This window comes from Urocitellus parryii, chromosome 1 (genome assembly GCF_045843805.1).
Source record: "Urocitellus parryii isolate mUroPar1 chromosome 1, mUroPar1.hap1, whole genome shotgun sequence".
NCBI lineage: Eukaryota > Metazoa > Chordata > Mammalia > Rodentia > Sciuridae > Urocitellus > Urocitellus parryii.
Genome location: NC_135531.1, coordinates 155138301 through 155163315, shown reverse-complemented (window position 1 = coordinate 155163315; position 25015 = coordinate 155138301). Strand labels below are relative to the sequence as shown.

General features: G+C 38.1%; 1 protein-coding gene across 1 annotated transcript; it reads right to left on the bottom strand.

Moving 5' to 3' along the window:
• Positions 1-15494: 15494 nt before the first annotated feature.
• On the bottom strand, positions 15495-16454 carry LOC144255484 (olfactory receptor 2H1-like). Its single transcript, XM_077800273.1, has one exon. The coding sequence runs from the start codon at positions 16452-16454 to the stop codon at positions 15495-15497; it is 960 nt and encodes a 319-aa protein (XP_077656399.1).
• Between the last annotated feature and the right edge of the window lie 8561 nt (positions 16455-25015).

The window sequence follows — 25015 nt, the reverse complement described above, 5'->3', positions numbered from 1 at the left end:
AATTGTCTGCTTTGCCAAAAACCTGGTATGTTTTAGCTATCTATATTAAAGATTGTTTTCTTTTCAATTCCAATTTATCCTGTTGACAGTCCACATTTTGCATTTACTATCCCTGCACTGAATCATGAAGGTCCTACTCAGAGATATGAATGGAAAGTACTCCCTCGAGGGATGGCTAACAGCCCAACTATGTGTCAAATTTATGTTAACAAAGCAATCCAGCCACTTAATAATCAAAATCCTGAACTACAAATATTTCATTATGTGGATGATGTACTATTAGCACATAAAGATAAAAACACATTGCTAGAATGTTATGCCACTCTTACAAACTTATTAAAAAATTATAATCTAGAGATAGCAATAGATAAAGTACAATTAAATTTTCCAATTAATTATTTAGGAGTTCTATTATCCTCAACCATGGTCCATCCACCAAAAATTCAAATATAAGTAGATCAACTCAAATCACTTAACGACTTTCAAAAGTTATTAGGAGAAATAAATTGGATAAGGCCTTATCTAAGCATACCAAGAGGAGAGTTGGGACCTTTATTTGATATCCTAAAAGGTCCATCAGATCCAAATTCACCCCGAATATTAATACCTGAAGCAAGAAAGGCATTAAGAATCATTGAAACATATATGGAAAATATGCATTTGGATAGAATTGATATAAGTTTGCCTTTATTATTTATTGTTCTACCAACAAAAAATATTCCTACAGGAGTATTTTTGAAAGAAGGTCCATTATTGTGGATACATTTATCTTATTCTCCTAACACTATTCTTACTAGGTATCCTGAGGCTGTAGGACAATTAATACTCAAAGGAATAAAAGCAACAAAGGGGGCGTTGGAATTTTTCCCAATAAAATTATTATTCCATATACTATGGATCAAATTGATGAGTTAGCTAATGAGTTACATACTTGGGCAATAATCATGTGCAAATCTAATGTTTCATTTGATAACCACTTACCATCTAATCCTTTATTGTCTTTTTGGTCTTCGCATCCTGTAGTTTTTCCCAAAAATGACAAGAAAAACACCTATCATGAATGCTCCAAATATATTCACTGTTGGGTCAAATAATGGTACAGCAGCAGTAGTTACCCCTGATCAAACTTTTACATTTTTAGTACCCAGACAATGAGCTCAAAAGGTAGAGCTTAATGCAGTACTACAAGTTTTGTGATGTTTAAAGATTCTGTATTTGATTTACTTTCTGATAGTCAGTTAATGCTATAGTATCCCTTGAGGATGCTGGTAGGATTTCCCCTTCCTCTACTGTTTTCTCTTTGCTTTCCACTATACAAAGTCTAATCTGGGACATAAAAGATCCATTCATTATTGTACATATCAGAGCACATACAGGATTGCCTGGAGCCCTTAGTTTGGGCAATGATTTAGCAGAAAAAACTACACATGACATACATATTTTCTCTACAATAGAAGAAGCAACAAATTTTCATAAAAAGTTCCATGTCAATGCTAATACTTTAAAAAGGCATTTTAAAATAACTATAAAATAAGCTAGACAAATAATAAAATAATGTCAAAATTGTGTGACCTTTTTACCAAAGTTAATCTTGGAGTCAATCCTAGAGGATTGATACCTAACCATATTTGGCAGATGGACATCACACACTTGCCAGAATTTGGAAAATTAAAATATTTGCATGTTACAGTTGATACTTCTTCCAGATTTTTGATGGGCTCCCTTCATGATGGAGAAAAAAACTAAAAATATTATAGCTTATTGCTCACAAAATTTTGCCACTGTGGGCATTCCAAAACAGTTAAAAACAGATAATGCCCCTAGCTCTACCTCTACCTCTTTTAAACAATTTTGCTCATCATTTGGCATTACTCATATAACAGGAATTCCATACAATCCACAGGGACAAGGCATAGTTGAAAGAGCTCATAAAACTATTTAAATGTACTTTTTAAAGCAAAAAGAGGGAATTGGAAAGGGGTATATATCCCTCAAAGATAAACTTAAAATAACCCTTTTTACTCTAAACGTTTTAAATTTGGATTCATCAGGGCTTAGTGCTGCAGAAAGACATATGTATCCAAAAAATGTTCATAAGCCTAAGATACTTTGGAAGGATATTTTAACAGGACAATGGAAAGGTCCTGACCCAGTGATTGTCTGGAGTCAGGGTTCTGTTTGTGTGTTTCCACAGGGAAAACAGCAGCCAATTTGGATTCCAGAGAGACTAACCAAAGCGATTTCTACAGACCAAAAAGAAGGTGATTTGACTCAAATCCATAACAGCTGATATCCAGAGCTCCAGTTTGGCTATTCTTGCATCTACAACAGTGGTTCTCCCACACCTGGAGGCTAACGAATAATGAACACCATTAAAGCCTATTTCAAATGTAAAAAACCTTGGGGCTTGCTTGTGGGAATACCTTCAGACCCATTATGCAAGTTACAGGAAAAAGGATGGGATATCCAAAAAAGAGTCAAACCCAGGTGGTATCCAGGATGTCTTTTTTTCAATATCTATTTTATTGCCTTTTCCCACATCATAAAGTTTTATTTTGTTTTTTGAGCTCATACAGACCTGGGTTAATGTTTTTCTCATCAGCTCTATTTTTTTGACTGTGGAGTTTTTAAACATTGCAATGGAGATTTCACCTGTGAAAAGCTACAAGGCCTTTACTATTATGTTATGTATTGTATGTATTGTATTATGTGTGCACACTTCTGTTTTGTGTTGTATGTCTGTATGTTTGTATGTCCATATATCATATATGAGGAGTGCTCAGAAAAAATGGATCCAAATATTTTTTTATTCACATGATTTAAATGGTTTAATTTAAATTGGGTAAACAGCTGTTGAGGATTGTTTTCATATGTGAAGAAAAAAGAAGGTTAACAGATCTGTTTGTTTACTTTCACCTTCCCTTTTCATTATATTTAATAATTCTGTTCAGGATAATGTAAATTGTTCAGAAAATTGTTTTCTTAGTACCTGTTGGAATGTTACATAATTTTTTTTTCGCCATCATTGCCAGAATTTCTATCTTCATCCCAGTGCCAGTGAAGACAATGATAAAACCAAACTACAGCTTCTTCGATAGCTATCACAGTAAACTGTATAAACTTATGCATCAATGAATAATAACTCAACAAATAATGCTCAGTCAAGGAGTGCATTTACTTTGGGAGGAAATAGACATATTGATAGATTCCTCTGCTTTGAACTGCTTGCAGAACTTGCCTGGACTATGTATCACTTGTATGCATTGTGAACTATCTGTTGGTGCAGCAAATTGTGGTAGTGCTGGCGTATCTTTGCAGATGGTGTCATCGGTGGTACAATTTTCCCAAAAAGAGCCATCATTTGGCTTGGTGTCCTGGCATTTTGCATTCTCCTCTCTCCTGCTAGTGATGGTCTAAAATTTGGGAGCCAACAGAGGTGAGGCAAAGAACCTCACCCCCCACACTGGTGCATAGGCCTATCCACAAGTATGGTTGTATGTTGGATCAGTAGTCAGTGACAGGTAAGATCCAGTTGCAGTGGTACCAACCTAAGACAGGAGCCTGACACCTTGAGGTCAGCTCATCCGATGACAGGTAAGGAACATATGTAGTATTGGACAGCCTAATAGTGAGTGAAGATCACACACTGAATGATCTACTTATACAACATCTCCAGGACATAAATTCAAACATGGAGAATATACTTAGTGGCTTCAAGTGACAGTAAGTAAAGATAAGTTGGGACAATAGATAGATGTTTCATTAAGACTGAAACAAATACTTGGGAATAAGATGTAGTTGGATGTTGTACAATTGCATATTTTTGTACATAACTGTGAACTGATAATTTCAAATTGTTACAAAGGCTAAATTCATGACATGTGCCTTTAGTCTCCATGACAAGAAACTTTGTAGCTAAACTACAGATAGTATTAGATTTTTCCCACTTACAGGTTGGGGAGTGAGTGAGAGTTTCCCACCACCCTTGATGTTAACAGATCCCCATAAACACCCCTAACTCACACTGAGGTCAAGGAGGGCAGAGATGAAAACACACAGGGAAACATCAGTCTCTCCTCAGTGTTACTCATTCCACAATAATGACTTAGAGTGAGTCCAGCAGAGGAGTTTCTAAGTGTTATTCACTGTCCATGCTGGTACATGGCCAGGTCCTCTCTCCTGGGCTCAGGAGGGCCGCTGCCTGGTGGTGTGATCAGGCTTCCTGCTGTCTCTGCAGGCTGAGCTCTGGGCTCCCTGGGGCCCTGTTCCCACTGGACAGGCACCAGGTTCACATAAAGCAGAGGTGACCAAGCTCCCCACATCCTACATACCATGTGCTGACTTCCCAGATGCACCCTGACTGCAGACAGTGTAGATGGGAGAAGCCAAGGAGAGACTCAGTTCTGCTCCCTTGTGGAGAACAGGATACACTCAGGAGTGAATTCTTGGCATTATACTCCAAAGGCATCTGAGCCTCATCTTTATCCTGCTCAGCAATCTGCAATCTCATCCAGATTATCATCTAGCCCAGAAAGTTAATTCTGCAAAGAATAACTGGCAAACAGAAGTCTTGTAAACACTGTAGTTTTTTCGATGATTTCTATTCTTCACTGATAGTGTACCTGGAGTGTGGTGGAGATCTGCACAGTGTTTGCAAGTCCTGCATGTAATAGTTCTTCATGCTGCCTCTTGTGGGTTAAGATCCTTCTTTTCAATTCACTTTTACTTACCACACACACAAATGCACAAACTTATCTGGAAAAATTTGAGAGATGACAGAGAAATATATCCAGATTAGGCAACAGGTACCAAGTACCAAATACATTGCAGGTGACATGGAGGTAGATGAATGAATTCATTTATACAAATTACATACTTACATATTTTTCAGTAGCTGTTGGAAATAAAAACATCTAATATTGTATACAATTTTCATTGAAACATTTTTAATTTATCAACCTTACCTTTTTGTCCTGATTACAAATCCATTCTCCTTTTCAATAATTTTCACACTTTATACTAAAGGTATATCAGATGTGATGGGGATGTGTGTCCATTGGTAGAAATATAAAAAAGACAGTTGTGCAGTCTTTGAAAGTACATTAAGAAGGTTAGGACATAATAAAGTACTCCTCAGCATTCCTCTGTGGCTGATTAATAGCAGTAAGCCATAATTACTAATATTGAAAGATATAGCTTAGAAAATAATGAATTCCTGTATCTTACAACTCAAGAAATCTTTTCATATTTACATGCAATCTGTGTGCCATACCTTTCCTCATGTTAAGGACTATCAAGAGAATTACCGAAAAGGAAAGCTCCCAGCTGTCCATACTTTAGGAGAAAAGCACTTGGAGCCATCCCTCTTACACTTCTGGCATTAAACCCATGCTAACTTCTCCTCCTACTTCTGTTCCTGACACTCATGCTACCTGACATTTGCTTTATTTATGTCCCCCTATTTTGGATTTTATTAGGAAATTTTTAATAATCATTTCACCCTTTAAAGGAGGATGTAGTTCTGAACACGCTAAAATTATTGAGGTCAAGGTAAATAAACTAAAGCTTAATTCTAATTTTTCCTACTGTTTTAGTAGGGAAAAAACTAGAAACAAAGAAAATGTCTGCAGTTCTACATGAGCCTCCAGATCCCAAACACATATTCAATTGTCCATCTCATATTTGCCACAAATGTCTAGAGGTTTTTACCAAGGACTGCTAGAGTCCAGAAGTCAGTATAGAAGGGTGAAAACCTGCAAGGTTTCTAATGTGGATTTATTTCATCACCCAACATCTTCTGAACTTGTCATATGTATTTACTTTCTTACACTCTGTATCATTGTATTATTTTTTCATCTTAATCAAATTATATAAAAATACCAATACTTTTCTTCTTTCCAAAACCTCAGCATCTGAAACACCTGTAGTCATATTTGTATCATTGGTAAACATCTGTTGACAAATTTCTGCTTTAAAGACATCTTACCTTAGAAGTACACAAGCCCCTGGGCTTGCATGACCTAACATTAGCATGCACTGTGTGTGCTACAGCCATGTAGAAGGGACAGAGCCTGTTTGGGAGCTCTTCATCTGTAAATCAGTAGAATACAGAAAGCTAGTGCAAGTGAGTAGTTAATCAACAAAGGCACCAGACATTAGTTCACTTACCACTGTGTAGGAAGTCATGAACTTGCTATAAAAGGAGAAAAACATGAATGATACAATATCCAAATCAAGGAATTTGTACCAACAATTTTATTATTGATTACATAGTGATTTAGTAAAAAAAAAATAGTATAACACTGATTTCTAACAGTACACAAAGTGGAAAAAAATTGAAATTCTACAGAGTTCCCAGAAAAATTATTTTTATATGAGCCTCCTGTGTAGCCCAATATACAGTAATGGAGAAAATTAAATCAGCATGTCAAATAGAAAAGGGACTCTGTCTCAAAGTCCAAGGAGCATGCTGTGAACAAGGATGTCACTCAAGTGTTAACTTCAGGTTTGTATCCGGGAGGAACTGGGCTGGGGAGAAACAGAAAGCAGGTAGACTGAGTGGGACTACTGGAAAATTCATGCCCATTGTGAAATAAACACAAACCTACCTGATTCTGACCACCATCCCTGACACTGGAGGACACAAAATTTCCAGTGTAGCCCAGGCAGCCTCAGTAGGAAGGTCATTTTTCTACGGGTGAGTGTGGTTAACCTGACAAAGTTCTGAGGGGGACCCGGTTTTCAGAGATCAAAGGAAATGACTGTGTAGGTGACTCAGTATTAAACTGGTCTGAGCTACTGCAGAAGTGTTTTAAGCATGAGCAAAACCTTCCCTTCGGGAACACAGTATCATTTTGTACACTTATGATGACTTTGAGAAGAAAGGAATATAATGGTAGGTGTCAAGAAGAAGTAAGCGAATTATTGTCAACTTCATGGTGCTGAAAACAGAGTAAAAACATATTGAGGTAAAAAGTAAACATTTAGGAGAATGTTAGCTGGGCTGGAATGAATCTGGAGGCTTTAAAGACTTCACGTGAATCTTTTGGAAAGAAAAAGAAAACCCCAGTAGGAGCTGGGACGGGTCCAGATCTGAAGGCCTGTGGCCTGGAGACAGGACCATCCCCTTCCTGGGGCAGCAGCAGGGTGAATGGGGAACAGCAGGAGAGTCTATGTGGTGTCAGGTCACCTCAGTTCTCCACAAACTGGTCCTGTGAGCCTGGAATGGAAAAGTTTGAATTCTACATGGTTTCCCATGAGTGAAATTTTTTCATGTTCATGGTGTTAAGCACTTCAAGATTATAAACATATTCCAACATAGAAATGTTAAAAAAAATAATTATAATGTGAATTATTATTCATGATTTCAACTGTTAAGTGTTGATACAATGGCAAAATAATATTGAAATTGTATTTATGAAAGAGGACAAAAGGAACTTATTAATTAGCTAAAGAGAGAATTAAAGAACACACTGTAACACAGTTGGTCACAGAGGAGAGGAGGTGGGCAACCCTGGAAGTGCTCTGCATGGGAGTCTCAGGAGGTCAGAGGAGGCCTGATGGGGAGCTGAGGACAAGCCCTACAGGTCAGGCCCAGACCCAGGGCTGCAGATCTCCACACCTGCACTGGGAGATGCACTCTGATCAGAAATGATTAAACATATCAAAAAAACAAGAGTAAGCTTTCCTCTGCAGGGAAGCAATGGCCAAATACAAGAAAACACCATGCAGAGGACTATGTAATGTAATTCTATTAATTACATTTCTGCTTCTCACCTCTTATCTCTTTATCTTCCTAGACAACCAGAATTTCACAGCAATGCCAAACTGATACAGTTACTACATAATTACATAGAGTATAAAGTGTTCACCAGAGATGTGAAATATGGCAAAACATATGATACCCAGTTATTCACAGTATAATAGAGAATGAAAAAAATATGTCCACAAGTAGAAGTGTTGATTAAAATATTTCTGGCATATGCATATAATGGTATGTCATTCATCCTTAAGGAATGAACAAATGGTATATGCTACAAGGTGGATGAATCTCAATGTGTTAGGCTAACTTCAGTCAGAATACAGACCATACACTGAGTGATTTTATTTTTATAAAATTTCACAAATATGTACATTCAAAGATACAGAATATCTGTAGTGTTTTGTAGTGACTGATATGAGGGATAATATGGGCAATGTGTAAAATGGATTAGGGGGTTAATTTGAAGTAAAAATAAATGTAGGGGAGTGAGTGAGAGTTGCTCACCACCCTAAGTGTTAACTGATTGCCATAAACACCCCTCACTCACACTGAGGTTAAGGAGGGCAGAGATGAAAACACACACAGTGAGCACCATCAGTCTCTCCTCAGTGTCAATAGTTTCTCCATAACGACTTAGGGTGATGCCCAGCAGAGGAGTTCCCATGTGTCATCCACTGTCCATGCTGGCAAGTGACCAGGTCCTCTATCCTAGGCTCTGGAGATGCTGCTGTCTGGTGTCTCTGAAGGCTGAGCTCTGGGCTCCAGGGGCCCTGCTTCCACTGGCCAGCACCAGGTTCACATAAAGCAGTGGTGACTGAGCTCCCCACATCCCACATGTCATTGTGCTGACTGCACAGATTCACCATGGCTGTACACACATTGGATGGGAAAAGCCAAGGACAGATGGGGTTCTGTTCACAAACAGAGAATAAGAAACACTCAGGAGGGAGTACTTGGCACAGTAGAGTCCAAATACATCCGAAGCCTCATTTTTATTCTACTCAGCAAATTGCAATCCCATCCTTCATTTATAACTAGTCCAGGGAGTGAAGTGTTAATTATGAAAAGTAACAGGCACAGAGAAGTCTTGTGAAAACTGTAGTATTTTCCATGATTTCTAGTGCTTCAATAGTAATATGCATGGAGTGTGTGAGAGGTCTGCACAGTGTTTGCAAGTACTGCATGTGATAGTTCTTCATCCTGCCGCTTATGGGTTTGAAATCATTTTTTTCAAATTAATTTTTCTTACTAAAAACTTGTCATATATATTTACATTTTATGTATTTTATTATTGTATTTGTCTTCTAATAGTAATAAAATTATTTTAAAATTATATTATTTTACAAAACCTGAAGATCTGAAATACTTATGGCTCTATTTGTATCCTCAGTAATACTTGTTGAGCAAGCACTTCTCTAAATAGACTTACATTGCAACTGCACAGGGGCCCAAGGCTTGCATGACCTCATGGTAGCCTACTCTGTATGCTACAAAAGTGCAGAAGGGGCAGAACGTGCTTAGTAGCTCTTCATCTGTAAATCAGTAGAAAGAAGAAGCCAATCTAGGTGAGTTGTCAACAGTGCCACCAGGCATTATTAGTTCATTAACCACTGTGCAGTTTAAGGTCTGGAATAGTAATGCCACCAGCTTCACTTGTTAAAAATTGGTTTGACTATTCTGGGTGTCTTATTTTTCCAAATGAATTTCATGACTGCCTTTTCTATTTCTAAAAGGAAACTCATTGGTATTTTGATTGGGATTGCATTGAATCTGTATACTGCTTTTGGTAGTATGGTCATTTTGACAATATTAATTCTGCCTATCTAAGAACAAGGAAGAGTTTTCCATATTCTAAGGTCTTCTTCAAATTCTTTCTTTAATGTTCTGTAGTTTTTACTGTACAGATGTTTCACCTCTTTCATTAAGTAGATTCTCAAGTATTTTATTTTATTATTTTTTGAAGCTATCATAAATGGGGTGGTTTTCCTAGTTTCTCTTTCTGAGGATTTGTCACTGATCTACAGAATGTCTTTGATTTATGAGTGTTGATTTTATATCCTGCTACTTTACTGAATTTATTTATTAGTTTTAGAAAATTTCTGGTGGAATTTTTTGGGTCTTCTAGGTATAGAATCATATATCATTGGCAAATAGTGCTAGTTTGAGTTCTTCTTTTCCTATCTGTATGGCTTCATTTCTTTTGTCTGTCTAATTGCTCTGGCTAGATTTTCAAGAACTATGTTGGATGTAAGTGGTGAAAGATGGCATCCCTGTCTTGTTCCAGTTTTTAGAGGAAGTGCTTTTAATTTTTCTCCATTTAGAATGATGTTGGCTTGGAGCTTAACATAGATAGGTTTTACAATGCTGAGATATGTTCCTGTTATCCCTAGTTTTTCTAGTGTTTTGAACATGAAGGGGTTCTGTACAATGTTAAATGCTTCCTCTGTATCAATTGAGATGATCACATGATTTTTATCTTTGAGTCTATTGAAGTGATGATTATATTTATTGATTTCCATATGTCAAACCAACCTTGCATCCTTGGGATGAACCCTATTTGATCTTGGTGTACTATCTTTTTAATAGTTTTTGTATTCAACTTGCCAGAATTTTATTGAGAATTTTTGCATCTATATTCATTAGTGATATTTATCTGAAGTTTTCTTTCTTTGGTATATCTTTGTCTGGTTTTGGAATCCGGGTGATATTAGCATCATAGAATGAGTTTGAAAGTGTTCCCTTTTTTCTATTTCATTAAATACTTTGAGGAGTATTGGTGTTAGTTCTTCTTTAAAGGTCTTGTAGAACTCAGCTGTGTGTCCATCTAGTCCTGGGCTTTTCTTGGTTGGTAGGCTTCTGATGGTGTCCTCTATTTCCTTGCTTAAAATTGATCTGTTTAAATTGTGTATATCATCCTGACTTAGTTTGGGCATATCATAAGCCTCTAGAAATTTGTCAATGCCTTCAATATTTTCTATTTTATTGGAGTACAAATTTTCAAAATAATTTCTAATTATCTTCTATACTTCTGTAGTGTCTGTCCTGATATTTTCTTTTTCATCACATATTTTAGTGATTTGAGTTCTCTCTCTCCTCTTTTTCAGCATTGCTAAGGGTCTGTCAATTTTATTATTTTTTCAAAGAACCAATTTTGGTTTTATCATTTTTTTCAATTGTTTAAATTTCATTGATTTCAGCTCTGATTTTAATTATTTACCATCTTCTACTGCTTTGGAGGGGATGATTTGTTCTTTTTCTAGGGCTTTGAGATGTAATGTTAAGTCATTTATTTGTTGACTTTTTCTTATTTTAAGGAATAAACTCCATGCAATGAACTTTCCTCTTAGAACTGCCTTCATAGTGTCCCAGAGATTTCTATATATTGTATCAGTGCTCTCATTTACCTCTAAAAATTTTTAAATCTCCTCCTTGATATCTTTTGCAACTCATTGTTAATTCAATAGCATATTATTTAGTTTCCAATTGATGAAATAGCTTTTATTTTATATTTTGTTATTGATTTCTAATTTTATTCTGTTATGATCTGATATAATTCAGGGCAGTATCTCTACTTTTTTGTATTTGCTAAGAGTTGCTCCATGGCACAATATATAATCTATTTTAGAGAAGGACCTATGTGATTCTGAGAAGAAAGTGTATTTGCTCCTTGATAAATAATATACTCTATATATGTCAATTATGTCTAAGTTATTGATTATATTATTGAATTCTATAGTTTCTTTGTTCAGCTTTTGTTTGAAAGATCTATCCAGTGGTGAAAGAGATGTGTTAGAGTCTCCCAATATTATTGTATTGTGGTCTATTTGACTCTTGAACTTGAGAAGAGTTTGATTGATAAACACAAATGCTCCATTTGGGGGGGCATATATATTTATAATTGTTATGTCTTTTGATGTATGTTTCCCTTAAGCAGTATGAAATAACCATCTTTATTCCTTTTGATTAACTTTGGCTTGAAGTTATTTTGTTTGAGACAAGGATGGAAATTGCTCCTTGTTTATACAGACCATGTGAATAATATATTTTATCCCAACCTTTCATTTTCAGTCTGTGGATGTCTTTTCCTATGAGATGAGTCTCTTGAAGGAAGCATATTATTGGGTCTTTTTTTAATCCAATCTACCAGTCTAAGACTTTTGATTGGTGAGCTTAGGCCATTAATATTCAGAGTTATTATTGAGACATGATTTGTATTTCTGATTATTCTTATTTATTTAACATGACTTGGTTTCTCCTTTGGTTGGTGTTTCCTTTATTATAGTTCTTCCCTTTGCAGATTTTTATTGTTGTTTTTTATTTCCTCCTTGTAGAATATTCTGCCAAGAATTTTCTATAGTGCAGGCTTTCTTGGTGTAAATTCTTTTAGCTTTGTTTATTATGGAAAGTTTCTATTTTGTCATCAAATATGAAGCTTAATTTTGCTGGCTATAAGATTCTTGATTGGCATCCATTATCTCTTAGAACTTGGTATGTGTTGTTCCAGGATCTCTGCCCACTCCAGCACTCTGTGGCCCAGCAACCCAGAGAGAGGCACCCCATGCTAGTTTTCTTTTTTACCAAAGCGAGGCTCCACAGCCCTACATCAGGGTACATTTAGGATTTAGGGTGCCATCACTATGAAACTGGGATATCACTGCTTCAATCAAGGGACAGCAATAAGGACCTGGTAAGATATCACCAAGGTCCCTGTGGTCCTGGCTGCACCAGAGTTATCTCTACTAGGGTTGGTAGCAGTTATCCTGTTGCTGAGGTGACAGGGAGTCTTGCATGGGTTTCCCTATCTCTTGTTTCTCCTTCTAACAACAAACTTCTTATGATTACCCTCTCATTAGTCATATAATCTAATACCTCCATACTCTCACATCCTACCTCATAAACATCTCAGCCAAACCCCCAGGTCCCCCTTCTACAATTAGAAACTACAAACCATTACATAAACCTATTGACTATATGGTATAAGATAACCAAACTCATTTGATTATAGTGACAAAAGTGTAAATGTAAAAATGGAAGCTAACTGATCTATGGCTGCACATTGGGTACATTGAGTGCTGTAATATTGATATCCCCCTTAAAGGTGAGGTATTTGTAACCTATAGAGACATTATAAGACAATGGGGCAGAAACTGTAATACATCAGATCTATGCTGCAATAGAGTAAGTCACATAGACATCATGAAAACACAAGGGAGGAAAGTGACCCCAACAAACCAAGATACTACAACAATAGAATCCATAGATAGCACCATAGATGATGTATCAGAGAAGGGGTTTGGAATATACATAACTAAAATGATCTGGGAATTAAAGAACAACTTAAGTTAGCAAATACATGCAACCATCAATCACACCAACAAAGAGATAAGAGAGAAAATACAGGTAGCAAGAGATTACTTCAAGAAAGAGATAGAGATTCTGAAAAAAAAACAAACAAACAGAAAGTTTTGAAATGAAAGCAACAATAAGCCAAATAAAAACCACAATAGAGAGCATCAACAACAGACTAGATCACTTGGAAGAAAGAACCTCAGAAAATAAAGAAAAAAATACAATCTTGAAAAATTGGCCTCACAGTGAAGATGGTAAAAAAAAATGAACAGAATACTCAAGAATTATGAGATACCATCAAAAGACCAAATTTAAGATTTATTGAGATAGAGGAAGGTTCAGAGATTCAAATCAAAGGAATGCACAATCTCTTCAATTAAATAATAGCAGAAAATTTCCCAAGCATAAAAATGAATTGGAAAATCAAATACAAGAGGCCAAATGTACAAAATTACAATATATCTACACCAAGAAACATTACAATGAAAATTCCCAGCCTACAGAATAAGGATAGAATTTTAAAGGCCACAAGAGAAAAAAAATCAAATTACATATAAGGAAGACCAATTCAGATCACAGCAGATTTTTCAACCCAGATCCTCAAAGGCAGGATATCCTAGAACAACATATTATCAGTTTTTAACTTGATTTAGTTTCTCCTTCGATTGACTTTTTCATTAGTGTAGTTCTGCCCTATGCTGGTTTTCACTTTTTTTATTTCATCCTCATGGAATATTTTGCTGAGAATGTTCTGTAGTTCAGGCTTTCTAGTTGTGTATTATTTTAACTTTTGTTTATCATGGACAGTTTTTATTTTATCTTCACATCTGAAGCTTAATTGTTTTGGATATAAGATTCTTGCTGACATCCATTTTCTTTTGGAGTTGGTATATGTTGTTCCAGGAGCTCCTAGCATTGAGGGTGTGGGTTGAGAAATCAAATGAGATCCAAAATAGTTTCCCCATAGGTAATCTCATAATTTTCTCTTGCAGCTATTAAAATTTTATCCCAATTCTCTATGTTAGGCATTTGTGCATTCATGTGGGTCTGTTGTAATTTTGTTCATTTGGGGATCCTGAAAGATTCTTGTATTTTACTTTCCATTTCATTTCTCAGTTTGAGGAAATTTTCTGTATTATTTCACTGAAAAGATCATGCATTCCTTTGACTTGTATATCTGTGCCTTCTTCTATACTGATAAATCTTACATTTTGTTTTTTCATATTGTCCCATAATTCTTGGAATTTCGGTTTGTGGTTTCTTACCATCATCTCTTTGTGGTCAACTTTATTTTCAAGTGCCGCAGTCTGGCTGGGCACAAAATAACCGAGCCGCCATGAGGCACTTGTAGGTTCAAAACAGGAACTTTTTTATTGCCCAAACGACCATGAACACCACCCACAGGGCCCTTCCAGGAACACCACCAACCGGAAATCCCTCCTCCAGAACTTCTCCAACCAATGTGAACTCCCCAGGCATCCCTGTAAGAACTCCAAAGCAGCGGGTGCCAGAGGCAAACAGCAGTGGTCTAATATACAATTGAATACACTGCTTAACATAACCATCATCATCTCAATGGCTCGCTGGCATCACCTTTCAACCACTCCCTTCTGGCAAAAATGCCATGAGTCAATCCAAATCGGTTGTGGCTCTCAGCATTCAAGATTATAGAATTTCTTTTTTTTCTTTTTTGAAATTTTTAACATTTATTTTTTAGTTTTCGGCAGACACAACATCTTTGTTTGTATGTGGTGCTGAGGATCGAACCCGGGCCAGGCGAGTGCACTACTGCTCTAGCCACGTCCCCAACCCGAGAGATTATAGAATTTCTGTTTGATTTCATTTCATAATCTGTCTTTATTGAAGTTATATTTTACCTCCTGAAATTTGCCTCTGATTTCACTCTTTCCATCATACTTTATGTGACAGATCAGCTTAACTACACACATTCTGAACTTCTCTGATATTTCTTCCACTGTTTCATCAATGGATTCTGTTGTTCTAGCATCTTTCTTTCTCTGGGGCACTTTGTTCCCTTGTTTTTTTTTCATGTTGTTCATGGGGCTTCTCATACTGTGGCTCTGAGGCAGCACAGTTTCTACCCTATAGACTTATATTGTCCCCTAAAGTCTTCAGTATCTCACCTTAAGAAGGAGATCAATATTAACAGCACCCAATACAAACAATATATAGCCTTAAACTTAACAGCTCTTACTAAACGTCCACAGTTTTGTCACAATAAACAGAAATGGTGTGATCAATTGTAGTTTAACATATAAATAGTATGTTTGCAAAAGGGTTTACACCTCTTTTGGAGAGAGATTCCGTTTAGGAGACTGTGTGCATGTCAATAAAAAGCTTCCTTTTTGATTCAAATCCTCCACTATTTGCTTTTCCTTGGGCTCAACCACTTTCCCAGCTGTCTCCAACATGCATCCTGTACCTCTTGGTTCCTCAGGGTGTAGATAACAGGGTTCAACAAGGGTGTGACCACAGTGTAGAAGAAGGTGAAAAACTTGCCATTCTTTGAAGCAAAGTTGCTCTTAGGGTCAGTGTACACCATGGCCACTGTCCCATAAAACATGAAGACCACGAGGAGGTGGGAGGAGCAGGTGGAAATGGCTTTCTTCCTTCCTTCCTCTGACTTCATGCACCTCACAGCCTGAGCTATGCAGCCATAGGAAGCCAGGATCAGCCCCACAGGGACCATGGTGAAGATGACAGCTGTGATGGTCATCTGCCACTCATTGGCAGTGGTGTCTCCACAGGCAAGGCGCATGAGGACAGGCACCTCACACAGAAAGCCATCCAGGAGGTGATGGGGGCAGAAGGGCAACTGGAAGGTGGTGGAAGATTGGAACAGAGACACTATCAGACCAGACAGCCAGGCTAGGAAAACCAGCTTCCAACAGAGCGGACGGTGCATGAGGACAGTGTAGCACAGGGGCTGGCAGACAGCAATGTAGCGGTCAAAGGCCATCTCCACCAGCAGCACGCCTTCTGTGGCTCCAACACAGAGGAACACACTCAGCTGGATGACACACCCTGTGTAGGTGATGCTCTTGTCTGTCCCCCACAGGAGGGACAACATCTGGGGCACAGAGGCTGTGGTTAAGCAGAGATCCAAGAAGGAAAGATTGCCAAGAAAGAAGTACATGGGGGTGTGGAGATGGGGGTCCATGCAGGACAGAAGTACGATGCTGGAGTTCCCGAGGATGGTCATGGTGAACAAGAGGATCACAACCCAGAAGAGCATCCTTTCCAGCTGAGGCCACTCAGAGATCCCAAGCAGGACAAAGCCGACAGGGAAGCTCTGGTTGGTCCTCCCTGTGGTTTTTGGCATCAGGGCTTGAATATAATGGTAAGCAAGATTTTGTGTATAAAATTTGGAGAAAGACTCTACTGCCATTTATTTCGAGAGGATAATTGGATGCAATGACTTTCTTATAAATGTCTGTTTAAGCCAAGGTGGTTTTGCAACACCTCTTGTAATTGTTGTGTAAAATCTGAAGCCCCTGCATTCTCAGATGAAAACCTTACATGGTCACCTTAGAATACTTACACGCTCCTTCCAGATTATACACTTAGCCATGTTTATACATGGAATTAAAAGTGGAAAAAGTTTAACTTTCATTTATCTATGTTTTCCTCCAAAAGAAGCAGATATTATTTAGCATTATATGGTGATATTAATAGAAATGCATGGGCTATAGATTATCCCAGAACCAATAGTCCTGTGCCCCCAGTGTAATCTTCAGTACCGTTCTCTGAGTGATTAAAGCAGTACCTGGGCATAGAAGAGATACCAATGTTTAAGGAGTGTAAAGTGGGTTGGGCACCACTTCCTTGGCCTTAAGTAACGTAAATTAAAGAACCAAGCATAGCAACCCCATCACTGTTCTTACCTGATGAATGGCTACAACAACCATTGCTGCAGAGAATTCTGTTCCAGAAGACAGGAGGCGACAGGGTCCTTCCAGAAACAAGTGCTGTCATTCCCAGAACTGGTGAAACTAAAATCACTAAAATCACTATAACTGCTGCTTGATTCTACCCTATATATGTCCATCATCGTAATCCTCAAAAACCAACTAGGAATAAAGTATAAATATCAAGAAATTACCATTCCTGAAAAATAGAGATAGACCGGGTGCAGGGACACATGCCTATAATCCCAGATCTCAGGTGAGTTCAAATCCAGCCTCGGCTAATTCTTGAGGGTTAAGCAACTCAGTGAGTCCCTGTCTCCAAATAAAAAATAAAAAAGGGCTAGGTATGTGATTCAGTGGTTAAGTGCCCTTGGGTACAATCCCCAGTACCAAAACAGAGAGAGAGAGAGAGAGAGAGAGAGAGAGAGAGAGAGAGAGAGAGAGAAATATGAATGGGGAGATGGGGATAGAAAGAGGGGGGCACCAAGTGAGACGTTTATGAAATTGGTATTATTTAAACATTTTCTACTTGGCAAGGTGGAAAAGGTTTGGCAGAAGCATTGGTTAAATAAACTAACTGGGACACAGAACTTAGCACCAGAATACTGATTTTTTTTTTTTTTTTTGTCTTCCCAGAAATGTAGAAATCTTCCAAAGAAATCAGGAACGTGAGAGGCAGAGGACATAAAACTTGTGTTAGGTGAAAGGGAATTGGAGTTGTTCATTTGGAAATTAGCCTTTGAATGTGGCCAAATAGTGTAAAATCTTATGGAACATTCTAGAAACCTATCACTGTTCTTCAGTAATTGATTCTCATGAGCCAGGTGCTTTGCTCTGATCGGTGGACATACTGCGAACAAGAGATGAAATTCTTGCTTTGGTGCAGCTCAGAAGTCCATGGAGAAAGTAAGTACATTGATGAACAAATAAATCATAAGCATCCCATTTTTTGAAACAATGTGTTCTACAAAAGCAAACAATGCTGGCTGTCATAACTGCAGAAGGCGGTGAAGGGGGCTAGAAGCAGAGATGGCTGCTGCCATAAGGACTGGAAGCCAAGCACTGAGCAGGGCACAGCCTGAGAGCCCAGCAGGGAGAGCAAGGGGGCAGGAGCAGAGGCCCCAGGCCCGCAGCTGAACTCGCCCCTCTTCTGGGGCGCCCATCATGTCCCAGGACTGACCTGCACTGTGTTGTGTTAGGAGTTCCCCCTCCTCCGGGTGCCCCATGCTCCGAGTCTCAAGTGACCACTTACTTATGCTGACTCTGGCACTGGACTCTGGCACTGGACTAGAGCTTGCAGGTTATGCGCTGGGATTTGACTTTTGAAACGACTCCAACAGGTTCTGGTTCTTCATACAAAAGGAAAAAGTAAGTTGAGGTCAGTGATATTATGTGTTTACTTTTAAAAAAATTGTATTGAATTATATTCATAAAAGATTATATGCTTTCTTTATAAATGAATTTTGTGAATACTACAAATAAAGATCATTAAAAGAAGCAATAAAATCAACTGTAATCCCACTGTAACTTCAATAAAATATTTACTATAGAGGTTTGATTTCTTATTTTCATAATACATTTTATTAGATGTGATGTGTAAATATACATCACTGTTTTTCATAAAGGATGCCAGATATGGATTAGAATCCCAAGTCCAGGAATATTACAGTTGTGCATGCAGCCTCACATCTTTAAACACCTTCATAAGTGTCAATTGTTGAGTGTGATTCAGAGCTTCATACTACTTGACCTTAGTGCCAGACTTTGTGTAATGATTTTAATCCTATTTTGGATGTATTTTCTATTCATGTTTTTTCTTATCTAAACACTGAGAAAAATGTCTGTGTAAATAATTCCTCCATTCTTGCCAGGAGTGCATTTTTCATGAGAGCAACCCATCTCTTTCCAAACTCTATAATGACAGAGGGATGGGGGATGCCCTCCCCCTGCCCCACATGCAGGGCTGATTTTTACCTAACTCATCACACCACCAATAAATAACCTCTGTATCTCCTCTCTGTAATTCAGAACTAAGATGGTAAGGCCCTAGTGGGCATGTGATTTACATTTTCATTACAAATCTGGATCATCTGGGAATTCTTCCTCACTAAAAGAAAATATTTATGATTCTATTTAAATTTATGTAGTTTATTTTTCTAAAGAGTACATAAGTTAATAGTACTCATTCCCTGATAATAGGAATTAACCTTTGAGCTTATACATATATTTAAATATGCTTTAACTTATTTGATATTTTAGCCTTCATGCTTAGCCTTGGATTATTATATGAACAACACAAATCCCCAATTAAAAGCATTTAATATTGTTTATCATCCTTTCTTCTTCTATGTTATTTTTTCCTTTCTTCATGTTTATTGCTATTTCATTCATTGCCTTTTTTTATACTTTAGGTAAATTTTTACCAAGATATTTGTGTCCTTGTTTACTAATATCATTTTCTGCACCTAAAGTTTACATCAATTGGATTTTGAAATGTTGAAAATGAAATGTAAATGCAATTCCTAATTTATTAAATGTTCAGAGTACTTCACTGAGACCCCTCTTTCATCTCACTGAAACAATGGCCATTTTGCACTGATATTTTCCAAAAGCCACCATTGTCCAGGTTAAGGCCCAAAACTACCTCATCTGCTGAGGGAGAATCTGCCCTGCTCCTGCCTCCCTCTGGAATTGTCAGATTTGGGCTCAAAAACACCTCAGCTGTTACATCAAGTTATCTTACATAAAGAAACATGTGCATTTCAATTCTAACTAGCTATAGTTTTACTACGACTGATTGTGATTCTTACGAGCACATGTAAAGTGAAGAAATGTGTGATGATTAATCACTAGGCTTGCTTGACAGTGATGCTTCACTAAATAATCCTCCACCTCACTTCACACCTCTCAATATGAGGTGTTTTAAGTTCACTTCTGTGGTGTGGGAAATGAAAATATGGTAAGAGATTTCTGCAACAGTGGTGAAAACAGGTGTGTGTGTGAGTGTGTGTGTGTGTGTGTGTGTGTGTGTGTGTGTGTGTGCTGTAGCATGAAAAGTCTACAACACAAACATGATATTCTTGAGGTTGATAATTTGTGTGTTTTTAATATATTCTGCTCCACAGTTGCACATAGCTTCAATCCCCTTGAAGTCTGAGACCTCTTATGCCTTCTGAGCCTTTTCTAGTTTTATTTATTCTATTTTCATATCTACTTTCTATCTCACAAAATCAGCAGCTTACCAGTGAGGAAGCAGGTCAGCAACAGAGCTCGGCAAAGCAGGTTTCCAGGCCGGGCATCACCTGCAGACCTACCTGTCTTGGGACTTTTCTCAGCCCTGAGTATCTCTGTATTTAAATACAAGGAGGGCACAGACAATAGCAGCTGGGAGGAAAAAGGGCATCAACTTTTTTTTCCATAAAGAAAGAAAGTGATTACAAGAAACTGTCTCTAGGGCATTGTTCCTCACAGTAATTAGTGGCCAGTCCCAAGATGTGGCAAAGTTGAAAGAACAAAAACAAAATAAAATGAATTAAATGTTTCCCTTGTCTTCAATGAATATATTCCCTACTTTTTTAACTGTTATCACTTGACTGCTTAAATTCATTGCCATGAACACTAATCAATTGGTTTAGTGATTATGTCTTCTAAAGGTTGCAAGAGGGCATGGTTTATTACTCATGACATCAGGTTCACTGAGTGCCTGCTGCAACCCACCCTGCAACAGCTGTGAAGACAGAACAGAGACAGGAGAAAGCCAAAAAAGGCCAAACAGCTCTGTTGCCTGTCTGACCTCAATTGCAAGTATTATTCCTAATCTAAAAACAGAGAGATTGGACAATTCAAAGAAAAGTTACATCAGACAGAAACACATTTTAATATGAGGGTTGGGATGCTTAATGACAAAGTAGAAGATGAAGACAAAGAGGTTCATCCCAGACAACATAAGCAGACAGTTAAGTTTATTTTTAGATATCTTTTGAAGCCATTAAAATATATTGACTTCTTGATTTGTTTTGTAGCAATTTTGCTATTACTCTGTAGAGATGATACTTGTTTTGTGTATTTATTTTGTATCCTATTACTTCTTGAATTTGTTTATTATTTCTAACAGTTTTTGGTGGAGTCCATCAATTTTCCTGGGAATCATCCATAACATAGCAGGTGTAGGAGGCACAAACTCATCTCAAAAAATATTCTGAATATAGACCTTGATGGCTCGGAATAAAAACATTCTTCTTTTAAGTGTAAGATACTTCAGTGTAGGAAACATCACAATCAAATCAAATGTAAAAAAAGTTGAAGGAAATGTGAGAAGAAAGTCAACAATAGCATGATTGTGGGAGACCAACTTTGCATGTGACTGAGTCACTTTCTGGCTGAGTGATTGAGGCTTTTGACAGCAACCCTACCAGACAGCCCCTCCCTTCTTGGGTTCTAGGGACATTGTCTTGCTACAGCCCCATTGGGTGGAGCTATGCTAACCTGTTCCTTTGTAATATAACCCCTTGCCCTGTTTAGGATAGAGTGTTCCATGGAAATGCCTTTGTGTGTCCCCTTATCTTATTGTGCCCTTGTGTGTGGCCTACCAGGTGTCAGTCAACCTGCTGACAGTGGACATCATGAAGCTAGACTCAGCCCTCTGAAACCTGACCCCTTGCCTCATTTGAATAGTTACTTCTCAATAAAAGTGGTCAGAGCATCTCTCTCTCTCTCTCTCTCTCTCTCTCTCTCTCTCTCTCTCTCTCTCTCTCTCTCTCCTTCTGAGGACCCTTAAAGTCAGAGGAGCTGTCACACAACCCCAATGGAAAAGGTATCTGTGTCTCTTGTGTGGTTATTTTGAACAGTCCAGTTAGCCCAGTTCCCCTGGAGTGACCCATGAGTGATTTAGTCATGAACAAAACCCAGCAATTGGCATCCCTGGGTGGACAAAAAGATCTAAGTTCTTAAGTCCCTGGGGAAAAAGCCTCACATGATAGAAAATTACAATCAGAATTGATGATAAAAATAATTTTCTTTAAAGAAAAATGTAATATTAGGTGATGCTATTGTGAAATAGAACTCAAATATTATGTATGAGGTATCCAAGGAGAAATATAAAACAAAAATTGAAGCTAACATTGTAAGTCAGCAAACTGGGGGTTTCAAATAAAACAGAAAAAATAAAATTATGTCAAGAATAACTTAAATGTAGAAACTGCTGCAGATGTTTAATAATTTGAAAAAGACTACTTAAAATCTTAAGTAAAATAAGACAAAATTCAAAATATTAAAAAAGAAATAATTAATTTGGAAGACAAAAAATAAGATGAAATATAATTAATAAATTTGAAAATATAAATGAATAGAAAGAGAAATTCAAACAAAAGTATTATTCAAAATTCTAAACCACATTGCTTGCCACAGGATACACTGACAGGCCACAGTTTATGAGCTCACATTAGAGTTCTTTGTAGTAAACCATGCCAAACTGAATGAAATTCTAACTGAATCTTGGTTTGGATTTCATTGAGATTTCGGACATTTAGAAGATGTCTATCACTCTTTGGCTTTGGATCCTGCCAGAGGTCCTGGGGCACAAGAACAGCTCCCCTAGGTGCTATGGACATACTGCCACTGGTATTCTTGAGACAGGGTCTTGCTAAATTGCTCAGGTCCATGCTGGGTTGCACAGATTTTCCATGAATTTGTGATCCTCCTGCCTCAGCCTCACACTGAAATTACAGGCATGTGCCAACCTTGCCAGCCTTTCCCCCCTTTTCAAGTCGAACAGTCTCAGGAACAAGAAGGTAAAGGATGCTGTGGGGACATTAATGCAATGAGAGTAGTTCTCATGGAAATTATAAAGCTGCCTGTCAGAATTTGCCTAACTTTACTGTTAAGATTTATGATTAGATGAAGGTCTTCAAATCTGGGCTTTACAAGTTACACTGCCTACCCTGGTATCACTTAATTAAGACCCATGAAAGTTTTAATATAATAATTTTGTGATTTACACTATTATTTCTATTCATCCTTCATAAAATGACATTAGGTTGAACTATAGAAAAAGAGAAAGCAGTAACATAATTAAGACTTACTCCATATATCAGACTACCTGCTGAGCTATGAAACAAAGTCCACATTTTGGCAGTAATACATTTTATCCCAGGCACAAATATAAATAATAAAGACCATTCTGAGTAAAAGGTGTTTTTTTTTCTGTGTCCCTCTGCATGTGAGAGGGTACAAATGTATAAATTCAAATGGAAACTCTTGGGAGAGCAGCCAGGAGGTCTCTCAAGGACTCAGAAACTTGACACAAAAACCACTGACCATGCCTGTGGTTCATGGTGGACATGACTCTGAGCATGCTCAGGGAGATGCATGGAGCAGATGGGCTGCTGTTGGCTGCCAGGATCAGTATGGCTCCAGCCTCTGCTGCAGAAAACCCTGTTTTCACACTGTGCTTGCTGTAGATTAGAGACTTAATGCATCCCTCTAAAGAAAAAGCCCACAGGACAACTGGATTTGCTCCAGCCCTAAGCACAGGCCTCCCACCTCCACAGAGGCCATTGTGCCTAGGAGGGGCAGGCCCCCAACTCACTTGCCCCTCACTCTGGAGAATGTTTGATGAATGTTGTGTTCATGAGGAGTCTGCATCTGGCTCTGCCCTGAACAATGCTGCTGGCCTCTCCGAGGTCCTGAGGGATGGGAGGAAAGACAATTCCAATAGTCCAGGGACAGTCCAAGGCCAAGATGGACAGGATTCCATGGCAGGTGATAGTGCTCCTCTCCCTCCATGGCCTGCAGGGGGGTCAGCACTGTGACCCCTGGACCCCTCTGGGGCTCCAAGAAGCAGATTCCTCTTCTTAATTATTCTTAACTTTCTTTCCTGATTTCTTAATAATTCCTTCTCATAAATATAAAAACAGAGGAGTCCTTTTTACCTGGGATCCCTCACTTGTGGAACACTGCTGACAGATTGAAGAGAAGGTATCCATCCACATCATTCTTTCTTCATTAAACTTGTTTCTAGGCATCTGACTTAGTATTCTTTTATAATGCTTTTTGCATTTTGTACTTTCTTCCTAGACATAGGGAAGGTTATACTAGAAATTATAGTTAACCTGTGAAAGCTAGACTGATCACCAGTACACCTGAGATTGGTCTTATTTTAGAAGCTACATTGTTCTGATGACCAGCGCCAGGTCCTGTCTCACATGAAATGTCCATAAAGGAGTGGAGGCTGCTGGCCTTGGCCCAAGGTCTGCTGAAGATCATGAATGAGACAAGGAGACGATGCTCATGGGTCATTCTGTGACAGTCCTTCATTAGGCTTCCCTCTGTGGCTCATCATAATCAGTGTTCCTTCCCTGTGCTGGGCTCTGGGCCTCAGTTTGGTCTGTACCAATATAAGTACAAAAGGTTAAAGATTCCTTTGTAACTTTTGAATTTTCAGTAATGTAGGATCACCCTCTAGCTGTACAATGGTGACCAAGTCAAATACTGAATCCTGTTCCTGGACATTTCCCTTCCTTTCATTGTCCATGGGACTCAAAGTCAAATAAGGTGTATAGACATAATAAGTAATGTTGTCTCTACTGCAGATGAAGTCACTTACATTGTACTCTTCCCTAGTCTTGGAGCCCCCTGGGACCGTGCAGTAACATGCCTGCTTATTGGCCTAAACACCAAGGTGGCCATCATTCCTATGGCTATAGATACAGGGTCTTTGTTCTCTCTTTTTCTGGATCAACACCAATTTATTTTCTTCCTTATTTTTCCTTTTGGACAGGTACAAGGTGGGGGATGAGTAGTTAAAGACAATATGGAAAGTGGCAGCACAATGTGGGGTCAAATGAATGGAGTTCTGCATACATGGCATAAGTTAAGGGCATCTGTGTGGCAAACCATCCCCCATGCTAGGCATGTGAGCAGCAAACCTCTTAACCCATAGGCACAGACCTGGCCATGAGGCCCTGTGTTGCAGTCC